Source organism: Trichosurus vulpecula, chromosome 3 (genome assembly GCF_011100635.1).
Source record: "Trichosurus vulpecula isolate mTriVul1 chromosome 3, mTriVul1.pri, whole genome shotgun sequence".
Lineage (NCBI taxonomy): Eukaryota > Metazoa > Chordata > Mammalia > Diprotodontia > Phalangeridae > Trichosurus > Trichosurus vulpecula.
In genome coordinates, this window is record NC_050575.1 from 397,414,972 (window position 1) to 397,434,719 (window position 19,748).

General features: G+C 46.2%; 1 protein-coding gene across 1 annotated transcript in view; it reads left to right on the top strand.

Moving 5' to 3' along the window:
- FA2H (fatty acid 2-hydroxylase) overlaps positions 1-15,375 on the top strand; it is an 84,917-nt gene extending 69,542 nt beyond the window's left edge. The window contains exons 3-7 of the mRNA XM_036751377.1: positions 6,199-6,341; positions 7,713-7,819; positions 11,067-11,239; positions 12,225-12,477; positions 13,665-15,375. Of these exons, the coding sequence (XP_036607272.1) occupies positions 6,199-6,341; positions 7,713-7,819; positions 11,067-11,239; positions 12,225-12,477; positions 13,665-13,741 (753 nt within the window). The 3' untranslated portion in view covers positions 13,742-15,375. The remainder of the gene's footprint in view (positions 1-6,198; positions 6,342-7,712; positions 7,820-11,066; positions 11,240-12,224; positions 12,478-13,664) is intronic.
- The last annotated feature ends 4,373 nt before the right edge of the window (positions 15,376-19,748 follow it).

A 19,748-nucleotide genomic window follows, 5' to 3' on the forward strand; every position in this document is an offset into this window, starting at 1 on the left:
GGAGTTTCTCTGGTACATGGTTGAGAGATCCTTCCTCTCTACCACAGCCCCACAACTCCAAGTGGCTAAGTAGTTTACAACCTACATTGTCTGGAAGGATAATATAAAATACCATCTTTTTTAAAGGCAGTTGTAAATAGGAAGTCTATGGTTCCATCTCCAGCACACATCGGGAATCTTTCTTCTCTCTAAAATAGTGTCCTCCACTTACAAGACAGAGGCACATAACAACAGCATGTGACCACTTAATTTATTAAACATAACAAAAATGAAAGAAAAATTAATCCCTTTTATGGAGCCCTTGCAAACAGCCTGCATGGCCATCAGTGGTTCTTGTTGTTTGTCCTTCATGGCCTACTTGTAACACCTCCAGGGCCCCCACACCACTAAACTAAATTCTCTCCTCCAGAGCAAAAGGGAAAAAAAAAATAATCCCCACCGGCACAAACATTCCTGTCCTCTTCAATAGATTCTTGCCTTCTGTGAATTCCTAGGGAGGTGTTGTGTTTGTCCTTTGTTCTCAAGGAGGATCATGGCATAAATGATGACATGACTTGCAGCTGATTTCAGTTTGAGGGAGGGAGGGCTGTGCAAGGTCACCAGCCTCACTTTCTCCTCCAGAGACACCTGGACGACTGGAGATGGCCCAGGATGCAGTGGGAGACTCTGGCCCTTCCAGGCTAAGGCCTTTTCAGGGACTCACTTAGAGCGAGGTAACACCCATTTAGTGAATAGGCCTCTTTGAGAAGTGAATCAAGGGATGTGACAATGGCTACCACGTGTGGTCAAACTCCTAGTGAGAGGGAAAAACACAATAAACCACAATTCACACTTATTTTATTTAAGTTATCATCAATACTACCTTGGGCCCCAGAGAAAAAAAAATCACTATAATAATTCATGGATAAGCTAGCACAGTGTGAGTACAGGTTATGGATAGCAGCACAGACTGAAGTCTCACTCAAAGGACTACCACTGGAAGGAGGAATAAGAACAAGCAGGTCACCAAGAAAACCCAAATGTTTCCATCTCAAGCAGACCATCAACAGGTATTCATTGAAGCCTGCTGGGTGCTTATGCTGTGAGGCATGATACATAGTCCTTGCCTTTACATTCTAATTGGAGAGACAAGATCGTGGGATTTGGGACTACAGAGAACTTTAGTAATTATCTAGTCCAAATTCATTTGATGATTAAGTGTGAAAATGACCTGCCCAAGATCGCACCAAGCATGTGCAAGATTTGTATCCGAGGCTTCTGACTCCATAGCCAGAGTTCTTCCTATTGTACCGTGTTATCTCTTTGGTAAAGTACAAGCTAGATAGAAATATAGAAAGTACGAGCTAGATAGAAATAGTCATCTAAAAATATCAGCTCCTTTGACTGCCACTTACTATTTCAGTGATCTCCAACAAGTCATTCTCTGGGCATCAGTTTCCTCCCATGTAAAATGAGGAAGCTGAACTAGATGCCTCCTAAGGTACTGTTCACCTCAAAGTGCTATTGCAGTTTAAAGGGAAGATTCTTACTCCACTTTTGGCTTTAATAAAGGACCTTGATTTCTTGGGCCAAAGGTCAGGAAGTACTGCTACTCTTGGAGATTCCACTTTACTTTCCTCCTCCAACACAAATCCCTGGTACCATCATTTTCCTGGAGAAAAATGTCTTGAGCTATCAGAAGATTCAGACCCTAAAGGGATGCTTTGCAAAGTAGAGCTGGCATAGAGGCACCTCATTTTCTTATGTTGACCTTAACTGCCTCAAATTTTCTTAGGAATGCTCAGATTTTTTCTAGCCCCAGCTCCTGTGGAAATAAGCTCCTCTGTACTGCTTGAGGCTAGCCTTTTCCTCAGTTCTTCTTCCTGATCATTACAGTAGTGACAGGGAGAAAGGGAGGGAGCATAAAAGGAAGAAAATGTATCATCCTAGATCTCTGATCCTAGGAATGTGGAGAAATCTACCTTACTTCAACCCTGGCAGGGATATTGTCACCTATCTAGCTTCTCTCCTGGATTTTCTTTGTACTAGTCAGTGTCTCCTTCCCATATGACTGTTGGGGCTCTCTGCTACCTGTCCAGTCTAAAAGTGGCTACTTCCACTTTTATAGTCTATGGTCCAGTAGGCCTCTGCCTGGGATTTTACCATGGCATCATGCTGCCACTAAAGCAGTGTCATCTAAATTGCATTGAAGGAAGAGAAGAATTTCTAGAGATGGAAGATGATGAGGGGGTGATTTTAGATATGAGGAGTCCTGAATTCAAGCACAGAACAAGGTCAGGTCAGAACTTGCAGCCCATGAAGAGGAAGCATGTCCAATATGGCTGACATAATAGTATGGAAAACTATAATGTTGGGAAGATTTCCCTAACCTTGGAAGGCAGGCAGGCAACAGGTATTCATTAAGTTGTTAGAAAGTGCCAGGTACTGTGCTTGGAATACAAATAAAAGCCAAAAATAAAAAGAAAGACAGCCCCTGCCCTCAGGGAGCTTATATTCTGAAGGGGAAAGACAACCTATAAAAGAGAACTGAAAAGCTGGGGAAAGAGGAGGTATCTGTGTGGGGTGGGCATGGTGGTAAAGTCCCTAAAAGCAGCCATACAACAGAAAGAGGAATGAAGCATGGCTGGCTTGGACCTTTGTCAGAAATGGAGGCCCCAGAAGAACTTACCCAGTGGGAGGAAGGGGGCCAGTATGACAGAGATGTTCCAGGGTGACGAGGGACCTGGAGGAGTCTGGAGAGCCAGAAGCACCTCTGGGAGGGAAAGTCAAGAACTCTGGATTGTTGAGGAGGGAGTTGGGAAGCTATGTCTCAGAACTGTGCCCTGCTATGCCCGTGAGACTCAGGGGAAGGGCCGCCAGACTTGGGAGGGGGTGGAAGTGGTAGGGCTAAGGAGGCATCATTGACAAATTGGGGTCAGGGGGAAGAGAAGCAGATGAGAATTGGTGTAAATACCACATTCAACCACTGCTTTCTTCATAGATTAAAAGTGAGGTGACTTAAATTTGAATCTCACCTCTGCTGCTTCTCGATGACAAACCACATAACCTTAGATCAAGTCCCTTTTCCCTCTGGACCCAGATTTCCTAATCTGTAACATAAGACAGTTGGACAAAATGCTCTCCAGGGTCCCTTTGACATTGTGTGATTCTGGAAGGACACCTAGTCCTTCCTCCTAGCACTGTCCAGGGAGCCCCCATTAGAAACAGAATGCTCAAATGTGAACAGTAGATATGGTTGACCTATGTGTGATGTTCTGTTATTTTTCAGTCATGTCTGACTCTTCATGACCCCATTTGGGGTTTTCTTGGCAAAGATACAGATGAGAAAACTGAAGCCAACAGGGTTAAGTGATTTGCCCAGGGTCACACAGCTAGGAAGTGTCTAAGACTGGATTTGAACTCAGATCTCCTAACTCCAGGCCTGGTGATCTATCTACTATGCCACCTTGCCCTGCTCTGTTCTGTAGGAAATAATTTGTCCCATCTGGTAGTATCCTCCAAGGCTCCTCCCAAAAGGCTACCTAAAATGGGAGATGCCTGTTCCATACCTGGAATCCTTTTGTGTAAACCTTGCATGTCTTATACTTACCCTTGCTCCATCTCCAGAAAAGTAGCAATTCACCATGTGGTTATCCCAGCCCATGGGGATGTCAGGTACGTTGGTATGCCAATCTGTGGTAGTCTCTGGGGCAGGTGGATATCTGGCTGGCACTGCAATGTCTCCGTGCTCCCTATTGAGTACCACATTTCTTTGCCCTAGGACTGGAAGAAGAGTAACAGTGACAGAGGCCTCACTATGGTGCCAATGACCTGCCAGATCAAGAGCAAGCTGCAGGCTTGGAGGCCAAACTTCAATCTAGATGACAGCTAGGGGCACAGATGAAATTGCCAGGAATTCCCAAGCTCAACACTTTCGTCCCCCACGACTCCTCCCTGTCCATCCCTTATAACCAGTCACCAAGTCCTATCAAATTCTTCCTATAATAATAATAATGATAGCAGCTAACATTTACTGTGTGCCAGGCACTGTGCTATCTCATTATCTCATTGGATCCTGTGGAATGTTTCCTCTACCATTTCCCTCCTTTCCGTCGCCACAGCTGCCCCTCTGGTTCAGGCTTTCATCATCTCGCTGGAAAAGCCTCCTAATTGGTCACCGGTCCTTCTATACATGGCAGTCAGTTAAATCTTCCTAAAATACCTTCTCTTTGAGTCAAAAGCCTTCAGTAATAACAGTTTGCATTTCTAAAGGTGTCTAAGGTTTTTGAAGTGCTTTCTTCACAAAAGTCCTGCTAATACAGTATCCAAAGTTTTCTCATTCCCACTTTATAGCAGGAATCTAAGTGAATCCGCAGCTCAGGCTTATCCAAGGTCATGTGACTGGTAAGTGTCCAAGGCAGGCTTGAACCAAGGTCTACTTGAACTGAAGACCAGTGCTCTTTCCAATACTCTACACTTACTTCTTATGTAAGCAAGAATTGAGCCCTTTTGCCTGTAAGTCCAAATTCCTCACTTTGGAATCTGACATTCAAGGCCTACTATAATCTAAACTCAGCCTTATTATCCAAACTCATCTCCCACTGTCTCCCAATAGTAGCAGCCTTCTTCTCTAGCCAGTTTGGTCTATTTGATATTTCCCTTCATTCCCAACTCTAGGTCTTTCTTATACTTTTCTGCTCTCACCTGGAATGTCTCCCTGGCCTCTTCACCCATCTTAGACCAAGCACCTGAGTGACCTTCCCCTTCTTTGTACATTTCTAATACTCAGGGCCTGTATTACTCATCTTTAATGGTTTATTCATTTAATTTTTAAATATTATGTTTTATTGATGCTTTTTATTTTTACATCATAGTCATTTTTGGATAAGAACCCCAACACCACCCAGTTAGCCTTCCTTTGTTAAAAAAAATAAGCAAAATCAACCCAAACAGCAACTATATTTAAGAGCATATACAACATTCCACACCCATAGGTTCCCCCGACTCTCCTACAAAAGGAAGGAGGTGAGATTCCTTATCTGCGTCATTCATTTTGCTACTTAAGGGACACTATTAGAATATAGTATGTGATTAGCCATCTTACTGTTTCATCTTTCTATCTGAATTACAATCTCTGGGAGTGCAAGATGATCACTGGCTTATCTTCTGTGGGTCCTATAGTGCCCAGCATGGTGCTGATCTAAAGTACCAATTCCTTAGCTTGGCATGTCATCCTCTGCCTAGCAGGGCAGCTAGGTGGCACAGATTGCTAGACCTGGAGTTAAGACATCTGACTTCAAATCCAGTCTCAGATACTTCCTAGCTGTGTGGCCCTGGGCAAGTCACTTAACCCTGTTTGCCTCAGTTTCCTCATCTGTATCTTTGCCAAGAGGAAAGAAAACCTACTTTTCTACGTTATTGGCCATTCAAGCATTCAATCCAGCCAGACTAAACAAGTAGCTGGTCACTGAATTCAACACTCAGTCTCCTGTTTCTATAACCTGGAATATATGACTTCCTTATCTCAACCCTTTAGAATCCTTCTCTTCAAAGCTCAATTTCAGCTGCCCCCAATTCCCAGAAACCTTCACCAAATCCTCTAGTACAGAAGTGTCATACTCCTAGCGTGGGGAAATCATATTGAAATATAATTGGGAAATATTTAACGAATGAAAAATTCTTTTAGTTTGTTGGGAAATTTTTAACAAAATAAAAATACAATGTGAGATAGATAATGTTAATTTGTGGTTTTCTAAGTCAGTATGATACTGGCAGGGGATGTTTGACCCCACTGCTCTAGCAGACCGTATTCCCTCCCTCTGCAAATCTGTATAGATCACTTTGGATTACTTCTTTATTCCCTCATTCCTTAGCTTATATTATTCTCCACGTAAGTGCTGTATCCTGTTTCAAGCAGATCGTAAGGTCATGGAGGTCAGGGACTGTCCTCGTATCCGGTAGCACATAGCACAATGCCCTGAATGTAGTAGGCACTTAATAACTGTTTGTTGAATGAACGAATATAAACGTCCAGTAAATACTTACTGACTGCATGCATGGTTGGATAGATGGGTGAATAATTGACCTTGCCAGTTCAGCAGCCATAAGAGAGTCTGGCCTAGGACAAGAGAAACCAATGTAATTCCTGGCCCAGAGTGCTGATGACCCCTGCCTTGTTCTTCTGACTCACTCATTGTGTGAGTATCTTCTCTGTTGAAGGACCTGGTTGACTGGCAAAAACCTTTGCTGTGGCAGGTGGGCCACTTGGGAGAGAAGTATGATGAGTGGGTGCACCAACCTGTGGATAGACCCCTCCGCCTCTTCCACTCAGATTTCCTAGAGGCCTGCTCCAAGACTTCTTGGTGAGTACTGCCCTGTGTCTCCGGAGAGTGATGTCTCCCCTAGGTACCATTAAGCTGCGGCTGACAGGACGGGCGGGAGAGGACATCAGTCCTCGGTTCTCCTGAAAGCTGGTAGCCTTTCCCTGAGGGCTGCTGCCCTGAGGCCAGCCTGGGAAAAACAAGGGATCTATGTGTGGGGATGTCTGTCTGTCTTCCACAGACATGAGCATTTTCATCTTAATCATGATTTAGAATGCTGATGGTCCAATGGAAAAGGGAGTGGATTTGGAGTCTGAGAGTCTGAATTCGAAGCTCAGCTCTGTCCCATGCTATCTGTGTGACTCCTTAACCACTCTGAGCCTCAGCCTCCTCATCCGTAGACTGAGAAGGAAGGACTAGAACCCCCTAAGATGCCTTCCATCTCTTAATCTATGGCCCTATGAATTCCGATGCTAGAACATGATTTTAAAATCAACGATCAGAAAGTCAGATTATAGTATAGGCCTAGCAAATCTTCTGCCGTCCTGTCCGGCCCCTCTTCATAGCTGAGACCGTACTACACTCTCCCTACGGCAGAGTAACCAAGCTTAGATTTCTGTGCAGAGCCTGAGTCTTTTAGAGGGTGTTACTGAGGGCAGACCTTCCTCAGTACCCCCACCATCCACCCCCACTTCTGCCTGTGTGTCCTCAAGGCCACAGCCTGACTGGCTGAATCCCCACATGCAAGTGGACATTGTCATTCCGTACTTCTCTGAGATAGCTCTAGGTTTCCAGCTACAAACATTAAGCACTTGCTGTATATAAAACATGTTGGGAGTATATAAAAGTGTTGGGAGGAATGGGAGGGTAGGGTAGACAGACAAAACTTAGGGAAAACCTCTCTTCCCTCATGGAGCTCTAGAGTATAGAGTTCTCAGGATTCCCCTCCTGAGGCCTCCTGGGCCCACACCTTATAAATCAGGGGGTAAGATAGTACAGCCCTTGGGCCAGGAGTGCTTTCCCCCAGTGTGAGGGTAACTGGCCAGCATGGTGCCAGAATTGTATCCAGAAGTAGGGGCTGGTATGTTCTAGCTACCCTCCTTCCTGCCTTCAGTCTCTTGTTCCCATTGGAGCAGTCTTATCTTCCACTGACCCCATTGCCACAGAAAGGTGGCCTCAATGCTCTTAGTTTAGGGCTCCCAGCTCGACGTCACAAGGCTCTAATCCCTATTCTGTCATCACATGGCCACAGAGCCTTTGGACAGGCCTGCTCCCCTCTGGCTCCGGGCCTTCTCACGAGTCACCTTATCCCCTCAGTTCTCCCCCTGGTGTATCTCTAGGGAAGCCAGACTCTCCTCACAAGTCCCCTTGTGGGACCTTCTCTTTTTTCTTGCCCTTGTGGGCCTCTGACAGGTACATCGTTCTCGCTGTCTGGTCCCCACTGGTGATGTACCTCAGCTGGTTCTACTTTAGAGCCCTCACTCAGGACAATGTTCGGCTCTTCTCATCATTCACCACAGGTACCAGATCCTCAGGGAAGTTCATTTGCCTGTCTCTGTGTTGGGAGGGGGGCCATCTGATTTTCCCTAGCTAGTTACTTTTGCCCATTCTGGAGGAGACATCCCTGAGTGTTCGATGGTTGTCAACAGAAATGTCCAAGACAGAAGGATTTGACTGTGATCTCTGCCCCAGAAAAGCTATTATCAGTCAAGCAAGGGAACCCATAGGAAAAAAAATAGGGGGAATATATGGGCCTCTCTTGGCCCAGAGGAAGACACTTACTCTTCAAGGCCGGGTACATGGTCAAGCTCTGGGAATAGGAATGTGATGACATACAACACAGCTCACTAGACAACAATCAGTCATTCAGCAAACATCTATTAAATGCCTCCTGTGTGCCATGCACAATGCCAAAGAGCTCCTGGCCTCAAAAAGCTTACATTCCAATGGGAGATTGTACATATATCAAACCCAAGATAGTTTGGGCAGCTGGAGGGGTCAAGGGAAGGCTTTGTTAAGAAGGTAATACCTGACCTTCCATCCTGTCTCCAAAAGGAAAGACCAGAAATCCAATTGCCTTTTCTCATCTGGGTCTTCTGGTACTTTCCCCCACCCTGCCCCCAGTTTGGGAGCTTCCTTTGCACAGGCAGCTCAGACCGGGAAGTAGCAGTTGGCATGAGGAGCCTGGGAGGGTGGGGAGGTGGAAGAAGGAAGCCTGACTCCATAAGTTGGAATCTCTAGCCAGCAGCCATCTTTTAGTTCTGGGCTCTTCTTTCCTGCTCCCCTTCCTCCTTCCCATTGTAGAAAAATGAGGATTCTCTGCCAAGCAGCTCTGTGCCCACAGCCTCTGCCTGGTGCAGTTTGCCAAGAGAAAGCATTTATTAAGTATTTGCTATATACAGAACTGAAGAATGCCTAAAGAGAAATCGAGTGGTCTGTGGTAGATGTGAGCAAGCTGTGACACATGGCACATACCCCAGAAGAAGCAATATAGAGGATGTCATCAGAGAAAGTATGACTGGGGAAACGGGACCAAGAAGAGATTGTCAGTCAGGAATAACTGAGGCACACTACACGCGTTCCCTTCGTAGCTACGCAATACCAAGAGAACATGAGGAAGCTGAGTCAGCAAGGGTTAACTGCAGCCTGTGAGCCCCCGTAGCCCAGCAGCCAAGGCCACTGCTCTCGACCCACGCTAAATAGCTCCTGGACAGGGCAGGGCTTGTTGCTCAGAAATTTTGCTGGCTGAATTGCCCACTGTCTGCCTTGGGCTCCCTAACAATGACAGACAGTGGCTGGGCTGCTTGGAGGCTGGCTGGTGGAGGAGGGGCAGGGGGCAGGCAGGGAAGAGAAACTGAAGCTTTGGCCGGCCTCCCTTCCCTCAGCTCGGAAGATGCCACTCTGTACCAGCTCCAGAGCAGGGGGCGGGCAGGGGGTGATACTGGGGTGAGGGGGTGGGCAGATTCTTGACCTATAGGAATAGGCCTCTCCAAGTGGCAGGGACCACAGTAGAGACACTTTTTTGGCCTCAGGCCCCAGATGACTTTATGGCTTATGAAAGGCTTAGCCAGAAGGCTGGGACTTTGCATTAAGAGACATGATAAAAGGTTAGCCATCAAAACAAAGTGATACTACCCCGGGATTCAAACCATTTCATTCATGGAGGGCTTGCCAGTGTGTAAACTCCCACATAAATGTGCCCAGCTTTGTTTTGTTGTTGCTTTCTCAATTCAGTTTTCTTCAGTTGACAAGCATTTATTTTCCCTTGTACCAAATATGTGTAATCAAACACAACAGTTTCCACACTGGCCACGTCCAGCTTCTTCATTCCTTGAATCTGTACATCTGCTTAGGCCGTCCTTCTCCGTGTCTGCAATGCTCTGCCTTTCGGAATATTTGTCTGAGAATCGAGTGAGCCCCAGCTTGGGCGCAGCTCCCTCTGGGAAGCTTTCTCTGGTCCCCTCTCCTTACCCAAATCAGCTCTTGGGTTTGTCTGTGTCCCTGCTGTGTTCCAGAAGAACGGGAGCTTCTGGTAGGCAGGGACTTTTGCTTTAGTTTTGATATCCCCAGAGCACCTTGTACATAATCAATATGTGGAGGGTGAATCAGTAAGCATCCCATAAGTATCCCCAATGTGCCTGGGATTTCAAAGTCAAAAATGAAACAGTCTCTTACACTCTACCGGGGGACCACATGTTCTTGAGCGAGTACATATACTAAACCCAAGGGAATTTATAAGGAACAACAAGAAACCTAGTTTGGCTGGACCAGAGAGTGTGGGAAGGGGAGTCTAGAATAAGCTTTCTAATAAACATAGAAAGGTATGTTGGCGCCAGGTTGGGAAGGGCGTTAAATCTCAGTGGAATTTCTGTCTGATCCTGGAGGTGAAAGAGTGAGCAAGAGTATGATTCGGTCAGAGCTGGGCTTCAGGAATGTCACCGTGATAGCTGCGTTGTCCAGCATTATCCATCACACCCGAGTGGTAGGCCCTGAATAAACCCTTTGTCAGATTAAATTGAATTAACTCATTTCCCACAAGTCATCCTCCAGCTCCACTCTTCTCCTTCCAAAATACTGGCCATCCTTTCAGCCTGCCTGGTCAAGAAGTCCAGTCCCACCCCCAGGGAGCCAGGTGTCAAGGCCCAGTTTAGCTTCTGTTTGCCTGTTTACAAAATACTTTCACTGGTGAGGAAGTTGAGATTAACGATTTGTGCAGTGGTCCTCAGCTGGTTAGCAGCAACACTGGTCCTTGAATGGCAGGTTTCCTGACTCCAGTTAGGGTGAGGGCTCTTCCCACCATTCTACAAGGCCCTGGGCCTTGAACCCTTCTTGTCTTCCCCATCCCCCAACCCTAATGCTTTGCCTGCCCTGTGTGCACTCCCAAAACCCCAGCGGTGATTAGAGGGTGTGAGACCAAGACTTGCTTTACTTGGCTCCAAAGAAGAGAACTGGGAGCAGGGCATGGAAGTGGCGAAGAGACTGATTTCCACTTTTAAGGGAAATTTTCCCAATAGTTAGTCAGTAAAAAATGGACTAGCTTGCCTCAGGAGGTGGTGGATTGCCCATCATTCTTGCAACGAAGGCCAGGTGGCCATGCCCCAGGATGTTAGGGAATTCAGTCCTCTTCAGATACCAGTTGGACTAGGTGACCACCAAGGTCCCTTGACTCTACGTGGCGCCACAGAGGGCTGTGATATTTGGCAAAGCGCATGTGCTCAATGCATCCATTCCCCTGACCCCCCCTCACCACCTTCTCTCTCCATACAGAGTACGCCATCCCTGTGTCCAAATACGTATTCCCATTTTTCCTTGTTATGGGGATGTTGTTATGGACTGCTCTAGAGTACGTCCTCCACCGCTTTGTGTTCCACATGAGACCACCTGCTAGCAACCATTACCTCATCATGTTCCACTTCCTCATCCATGGCCAGCACCACAAGGTGAGGGGTCCTGGGGAGAGGCCTGGGCAGGAGGTCCCTTCCCCTCCACTAGGGTAAAGGCTCCACTGGAAGGGATCAGGCATGGAATCACTAGCCCCAGCTACCGACCTCCATCCCGAGCACCAAAGGCTTCCTTGTGAAGGTTGGGGCTAGGGGATGGGGTGAGCAAGAAAGCCCATGGGAATTCTAGAAGTGGTGGGTGGGCAGGCAGAAATCCTCCTGATCTGTACTGATACTGTCAAGATGTGCTGTCTCCAAAAGGCCCCCTCAGGGTGACTGCTCAAGGACATTTCAGGTACATGGGAGCAATGTCTTCAGGCAGGGAGGCCTTTCAGTCCTTCCCAAGTACCTAAGTGGCCACCACTAGTTACAGACTGTCCATGATGGGGATGTGAAGAAGTCTCTTAAATGAACTCCAAAAGTCCTCTCCCCACAATCATGGCCATCCCCATGCAGGCTGCTGAGGCCCATCTTGATTTGGGAAATGGACTGAGAGGTCAGATGACCCCTTGAGTGGTCTCAGGCCCTTCTATCATCTAGTTACAACTAGATAGTAGAAAGATAAACTTCCTGATCATTGGAACTGTCCAAGAGTTAAATGGGATGCCTGGGAGAGCTAGTGAGTTCCTTGTCACTGGAGGTCTCCAAGCAGAAGCTAAATGGCGCTGTCAAGGATAATTGTATGGAGGATTCCTGCCCAGGGAGGGGTTGGTCTAGATGGCCTCCCGGCTCCCTTCCCATCCTGAGATTCTGTGGTTTTTTGACCTAAGTCTCTACCATGGTCATATGCCTTTGTTGGCATTGAGGAGTTCTCTGCTGCTGCCCAGGCCTTGTTCTCCATTCTGCTGCCAGTAGAGCTACCAGCTCACAAGCCAGATGTCCTCAGCCCAAAGCCTCCCAGGAGGGTGGGGCTCAGAGCCAGCTACCCCTCCAGACATGGCCTGGGGACAGCTATGCTGTCTGACAGGGGTCTCTTTATCTCTAGTCCCCATTCGATGGCTCCCGCTTGGTCTTCCCCCCTGTGCCTGCTTCCCTGATAATTGCCTGTGCCTACATGTCGCTCCGCCTCCTCCTACCTGAAGCTGTCGCGGGCATCATCTTCACAGGTGGCCTCCTTGGCTACATCATCTACGACATGATGCACTATTACCTGCACTATGGGTCACCATCCAAGGGCACCTACTTGTACAAGATGAAGGCCTACCATGTTAAACACCACTTTGAACACCAAAAGTCAGGTATGGGGTCCCCTTCCCTCTCTCTCCTCCACACTCCCCCCACTCCTGAGAAGTGCCATTCTTGGCTCATGAAACTCCCCATGAGTGGCAGAGCCAATGAAGGGAGTAATCCTAGACCACAGCTATTGGCTTGGCATGGATGTCTCCTAGAAAATGAGAAGGAAAAAAGGAAGTGATCTGAGGCTACTCAGGGCCGCACTCCTCAGGACCACCTTCTCTGAACCCAGGACCACCTTCTCTGAACCCAGGCCCCACTTTCACAGAACTTGGTGGTGGTGGTGGTGGTCTTCATTCTCCAAAAGGGTCAGTGACATCAGGAGGGGGATGTCTGGACTTTCGAATGAATTGGATGTGGGTGAGACAGAGCTGTGCAGAATTATCAGCCTCACTGTCTTCTCCAGAATCCTTCACAGGTTTTAGAGATAAAGGGGACCATAGATACCATCTCGTCCAAGGCTTCTTCCCCTGTTCAACAGTCTGGTGAAGGCCATGGACCTCTTCTCAAAATCATGTTTTTATTTTTATTTTTTTGGAGGCAATTGAGGTTAAGCGACTTGCCCAGGGTCACACAGCTAGTAAGTGTCTGAGGCCAGATTTGAACTCAGGTCTGTCCACTGTGCCACCTGCCAGCCTCCAAAATCATGGTGTTTTTTTTGATCATCTTACTTATTTTCAGCCAACTGACAGTTTTCTTTTTTTCAAAATCATGTTTTTAAAATGCATAAAATAAAATACATAAGGTGACAAAGGAAACCAATTTTATTGCAATACAGTTATCAAAATTTTTTTTAATTTGTGATTTGTGAATATATCTAGCAGTGGATATAAGTAACTACAATAATTTTGAAGTAGCGATGAGCATGAATTATATGTTTCAAGATTTCTGCAATAACTTGAATGTGCTATTCATAGCACATATCTCTGAATGACAGAGTAACATACTTTTAACACTGCTCTGGTTTGTTGCCCACATTCATGATTGTAGGAAATGATGAATTGTAATTAGAGGTTTGTGAAAATAAAGATGTAACTTTTTGCATTTGAGTAAACTGAAGGATTGGCCCAGGGTCACACGGGAAGAGTCTGAGACAGAATTTGAACTCAGTACCTGACTCCAAGTCTAGCGCTGTCTATCTACCATGGTTCCTCTCCATTCTTCTGACTTTGCCCTTTCTCTCCCACTCCAGGGTTCGGCATCTCCTCCAAGGTCTGGGATATATTCTTCAACACCCTCATTCCAGAGACCTCAGAGAAGGAGCTGTAGCACCTTCCCAGCCCCTTTACTTTTTTCTCCCTGGTGCCACCCTTCCCTCCCTCTAGGCTAACACTTCCTCCCCTCACCCTTTAGCCGGTGACCCCTGCAGGATGCCTGGGCCACTGGGTGGGTCAGCCTCACTGGCCCAATGAGAGGTGGTGGTGATTCCCTAAGGATAAGAGGGACCAATGCCTTCCTAACACATCCCAGAAAAGAAGAAGTTGTTCTAAACTCCCAGTAACTGAGAAACTCCAGCTCACCCATGGAACGCCCTCCTGGCAGCCTGCCCACCTGAGACCCCCCGCAGGCTCACTGTGGCCTCAGTCCTTCACCAAGAGTCAAGAGCCCTGAGTCCAAAGAGCCACAACCCTAGAGAGGAGTGAAGGAAACAGACCAGACCCCATGGGAAAGGAGCCAGGGGCTACCCTATGATCCTTTCAAAGGCTCTCTTGTAAGAGACCCCTGATGACGTCTGTGGCAGAGGCCTCCACGCTGCAGGAGCCAGATCAGCTGGTGGCTCCTCCCATCTCCCTTCCTCCCTCATGGAGCAAGTCTTTCTTTACTCTTTGGGTGGAGGGGCAAGCTGGTCCATCCGGGAGATGGCGCAGCAAGGCCTGAAATATATGAAGGGTTCTCACTCATTGCCCATGATCTTCTGTGGATAACTCCCTCAGTGCCTAGGTCTGAGGCTGCCTCCAGCAGACACCAACCACAAGTGCCAATAATAAAGCCAAATAAGTGCCTCCTAGACTGATGGCCTTAAGACCTGGCAGGCATTCAGGAAAGGCCTGGAGACCACTCATTCATCCCCATGAGCTGGGCCTCCAGTCCCCAAACCTGCCTCTTCAGAAGCAGGGAGTGGCCCAGTGAGAGTCCATAAGGTGCTAGTCATCAGCTGGAAGGCTGGCCAAAGACATCACCCCTTTCTCTCCATCACTAATGCTCTGTCATGAGAAATCATCCCTTATGCCCCACTGAGGACCCCTGGCCAGCTAGGAGGCAGACACTACCGCAGTGCTATTGGGAAAGTGAAGTGACTGAGGTGCCTTCCTTCCTCACCCTTCCTTTTCTCAGACAAATCTAGCATTGGGCCACAGTCCCATCAGTCCATATTCCTGGTGCCTTAGTCACCTTCTTCTCAGACCCTCCCAACAACTACCATCCCCCAAATGTGCTGAGATGGGCTGCCATGTGAACTGGTGTCTTGGGGTCTTCATCTTCCCACTTTGCCCCGACCCAACCTGGCTGGCCTCCCTCTGTCCCCTGCTTCAGGCCCATGACATGAAGCACCCTCCTCTTCCTCTTAACCAAACCTCTCTCACTGCTTTAAAGCGGGTCTTATTTATAAGCCATTTGAAATTCTCCTAGCTTGGCCCTGGGCCAAGTTCGGGTTTCACATGCTGCCTTTCCTAACTCCAGATGTGGACCCCCATGTAAGTTTGTTCTTATCGTTGGGTTTTTTCCTATTCCCATCCTCAAATGGTTATTTCTTGAAAGTTTAAAAAAAATTCAATGATTATCAAAAGACATGGTTTGGGCTGATCTTGTGATTTCTGATATTTACCGTGGAGATATTTAAAGGTTTTGGAAGAAGTCTATAGAGCTGTAGTTGTGAAATAAAGATGTAAATATTGTTTATTTTGAAAAATAAAACTTAAAAAAACCTCAAATCAAATAACAAAAGCTTAATTGTTATCTGTCAGAGCTACGGGTGAGTTGGGGACAGAATTCCCCTGGCAGGCTGACTCATGTAGTCTTCTCTGTCCCAATCCAGCTGGCTTCCCTGGAGGAGAAGAAGGAAAAAGAAAAGGGTAGGCACTTCCCGTAGTGGAAACAGGAAAAATGAAAAGTGAGCTCGGTATGGCTCAGGAGACAGAAGAGCATTTCCCTTCCCTAACCATGCTTCCCAGTGGCAGCCTTCACCCCAGTTCCCCACCTTGACCCTGACCTAGAGTCCCTTGAACTGCCCACCCGAAAAACGCTTCCCCTTGGCGTTGGGTACCACAGACGCAAGAACAGTAAGGAAGTGAAGTACTGAATATAAGCAGGGCGAAGTCACTGACTGTGATGGATCTCTGAAATCAGAGCCCCCAGCCAAAGGGAGAACCTGAGACAGAGCAGGGAAGGAAGGTTAGGGGGTAGCAACATTGTCAAGAAACTCCTTCCAAGTGGACAAATTAAAAGAAAAGGGGGGCACATAAAGGAAAGACTTCACCAGGAAATCGAAAATCCTATTTTTCCCCAATGCCTTAACAGTCTAATAAGATGGTGCTGCCAGTCTTGTGCTGGAAGAGGCAATAATTGGAGAATGAGTATAATATACAAAAGAGAATTACTAATCTTTTTTGTGTGTCCTGGACCCCTTTGCCAATCAATCTGATGAAACTGAGGGACTTCGCAAAATAAGGTGTTTAAATGCATAAAATAAAATATATAGAATTACAAAGGAAACCAATTATGGGAAAATGCAATTATCAAAATAGTTTTTTTGATGATAATAATGATGATTTTTGTTATTATTTTCTTTATAAAAAATTTATGGTAAAACAGGGGCTAGATTTGTACAAAATAAAGCAGAGAGACTGAAGTTTGTAGTTCTGGAAGGGTTATCTACAGCTATAAAGTCACAGAATACTCAAAGTATCAAGGAAATAATACTTGAATTCCTCAAGAATCCAAATTTCATTAGCCTGAGTAAGGTTGACAAGGTGACATATGCATTATCTCAAATCATTTTAACAACAACTTTGTGAGATAGGTATTTTTTTGTTTTTTTTTTCTTTTTAATTAATTTATTTATTTTTAGTTTACCACACATGGTTCTACAAAGTTTTGAGTTCCAGATTTTCTCCCTCCCCCCTCCCTCCCCAAGACAGCATGGAAGCTCATATAACTGTCCTGTATAACTTCGCATTGAATTAATTTATGCACTAGTCAAGTTGTGGAGAAGAATTTTGACCAATGGAATGAATCATGAGAAAGAAGAAACAGAACCAAAAAAAAACCCCAAAAACAAAAACAAAAGAGAAGCAAAAAAGGCGAGCATGTAGTGCGCCTCGTTCTGTATTCAAACTTCACAGTTCTTTCTCTGGATGAAGATAGCATTCTCCATCATGAGTCCTCTGGAGTTGTCCTTGCCCCTTAGGTTGCTGAGAAGAGCGCAGTATGTCAGGGTTGGTCCTCACGGGATCCATATATCTGTGGCTGTGCACAACGTTCTCCTGGCTCTGCTCCGCTCACTCAGCATTATGTTGTGTAGGTTTTTCCAGGTTGTTACGAAGTCTGCATCATCCCCATTTCTTATGGCACAATAGTATTCCATCACCTTCATATACCACAGCTTGTTCAGCCATTCCCCAATTGATGGGCATCCCTTTGATTTCCAATTCTTGGCTACCACAAAAAGAGCTGCTATAAATAGCCTTGTACATATGGGTCCTTATCAAAATAGTTTCTAAAACAAGTTCATGGCCCCTAGGGCTTTAAGAACCCCTGAAATTAAGCCTATCTGGTATTGACCGTTTAAGTGACTGCTCCCTCTAGTTCTTTAAAAACTGGCAGAGTTGAACTCAAAATTCTCTGCTGTAGCTGCTATGGAAAATGAAGCTTGTAGAGTTAGTACTGTGCTTTAATAATAATAATAACATATAATACATTAAAGTTTGTCAAGTGCTTTACAAATATTATTATCTTCTTAGGTCGTCACCACAACCCCATGACATAGGTACTGGCCTCATTTTACAGATGAGGAAATCAAGGCCAAAAGAGATTACATGCCCTGGTTCACACAGCTTGTAAGTGTTTGAGGCAGGAGTGAAAGTTAGGTCGTTCTGATTCCAAGTTCCCCATATTGACCACCCAGCTGCCTCTAAATGAAGAGCCAGAGAGTAGTAGAGATAAGTAGAAGGTTGGAAAATGTCCCGTAACAAACAATGAGCCCGTTGAGCAGGGATCAGCCCGAGAGCTAGTTGCGGGCTACCTGGGCAGGGCTGAGGCTTGGTAGGTGCTTCAAAGGTGTATCTCCATGACTAAGACTGGAGGGTCGGTCGGGAGAACTAAGATGGATAACACACCGGGCTGGGCAGGAACAAGTTCTGGAACTCTTTGCCAAAGAGGGAAGGGTGGGAAAGGTCAGAGGCAGAAATTAAGATGGAGTGCTGTAGATGACAGGGCAGACGCACCTGTGATGGGGACCAGACATGCCCAAAGGGTGAGGTCGGGGCAGCGACTGGGATTTCTCCTGGAGAAGCCATTGCTTCCTTTCATGGGAGATGCTAGAGCTCCTCAGGTTGTCTGTCTGGATCTTAAAGGCTCCTGGTCTTTCTGGGTCCTGAGTCTGCCGAGGGAGGAGGCTTAAAGGATTAGGAACTCAAGAGGATTGTCGAGATGACCCAGGCCAATGCCTTCACGTTTCAGGTAAAGAATCGCAAAGCTAGCATTTGGACCCGGGTCTCCTCTTTCTACATAATGAGAAGACTGTACTCATTAGAAAAGACCCTGATGTTGGGAAAGATGGAAGGGAAAAGGAAAAGGGAACGGAAGAAGATGAGATGGACAGAGTGTGTCATGGAAGCAACAAGCGTGAGTTTAGACAGACTTTAGGAGACAGTGGAAGATAGAAGGGCCTGGTACACTGTGGTCCATGGGGCCACCACATGGACACAACTGAACAAATGAACAACAAACTCCTCTTTCCATTAGAACAACAGCTAGCATGTATACAGTGTTTTAAGGTTTGCGAAACACTTTGCAAATATATCATTTTATCCTCAAGACAACCCTGGGTGGTAAGTGCTATTTCTACCCTCATTTTACAGATGAAGAAACTGAGGCAGAGAAGGGTTAAGTGACCTTGCCTAGGGTTTGCACAGCTAATAAGTGTCTGAGGAAAGATTGGATCTCATGACTGCCTGTCTTCAAATCCAAATCTCTCTCCACCACACCACCTAGCAGTCATCAGATTAAGTTCTACAAATAGGATTTGTCATGCTGTGGTCAGAGCAGTAATATGTAGAATTTTCATAATGGTAGGTGATCTTATGAAACAGAGTTGAATTCAAAGTGGGAAGCATCATGCTTTAAGGTGCAATTGACAATGAGAACATAATTGAATATTAACGTGCCAAAACAATTAATAAACAAGTCCCTTAGCAAGCAGGAAAGGAAAACAATAACCATCAAAAAAAGCCAGAACTAAGTGGAACTCGAGTTGTTTTTGTCTGGTTTTTTGCAAGGCAATCAGGGTTAAGTGACTTGCCCAAGGTCGCACAGCTAGTGAATGAGGCTGGATTTGAGATGAGGTTCTTCCTGACTCCAGAGCCAGCGCTCTATCCACTGCAGCGCCACCTAGCGGGCTCCCAAGGAGCTTGAGTTGTTTAACTTGTGATCCTTACAGGATCCGGAATTCATCTAGCTCCCCACTTCCTATTGCCCTGACATCTACTGCTCCTCTGCTCTGCATCATTCCCTTCCATCATGACTAAGTCAGGCTTGTGGTAAGTGCTAGCACGACAAGGGGAAAAAAATTAAACAGTCCCTGACCATAAGAGGTTTACTTTCTATAGAGGAAACGTGTTTATCTACACCTATAAGTAACCATAGAGTAGAAACAAATAACAATACTAATAGCCGGCATTTACATAGCACACTAGGGTTTACAAAACTCTTTCCATATGTTATCTTATTTCATCCACATGAGAACTCTTTTAGGTAGGTACAATTATCGCCACTTTGGAGGCAAGTAGATGGTACAGTGGACAGAGAGCACCAGGCTTGGCGTCAGGAAGACCTGCTTTGAAATCCGGCTTCAGACACTGACTAGCTGTGTGACCCTGGGCAAGTCACTTTACCCTGTTTGCCTCAGTTTCCTCATCTGTCAAATGAGCTAGAGAAGGAAATGTCAAACCATTCCAGTATCTCTGCCAAGAAAACTTCAAATGGAGTCATGAAGAGTCAGACACAACTGAACAACAAAACATTATCACCACTAGTTACTTCTAACAGAGGACAATTCCAT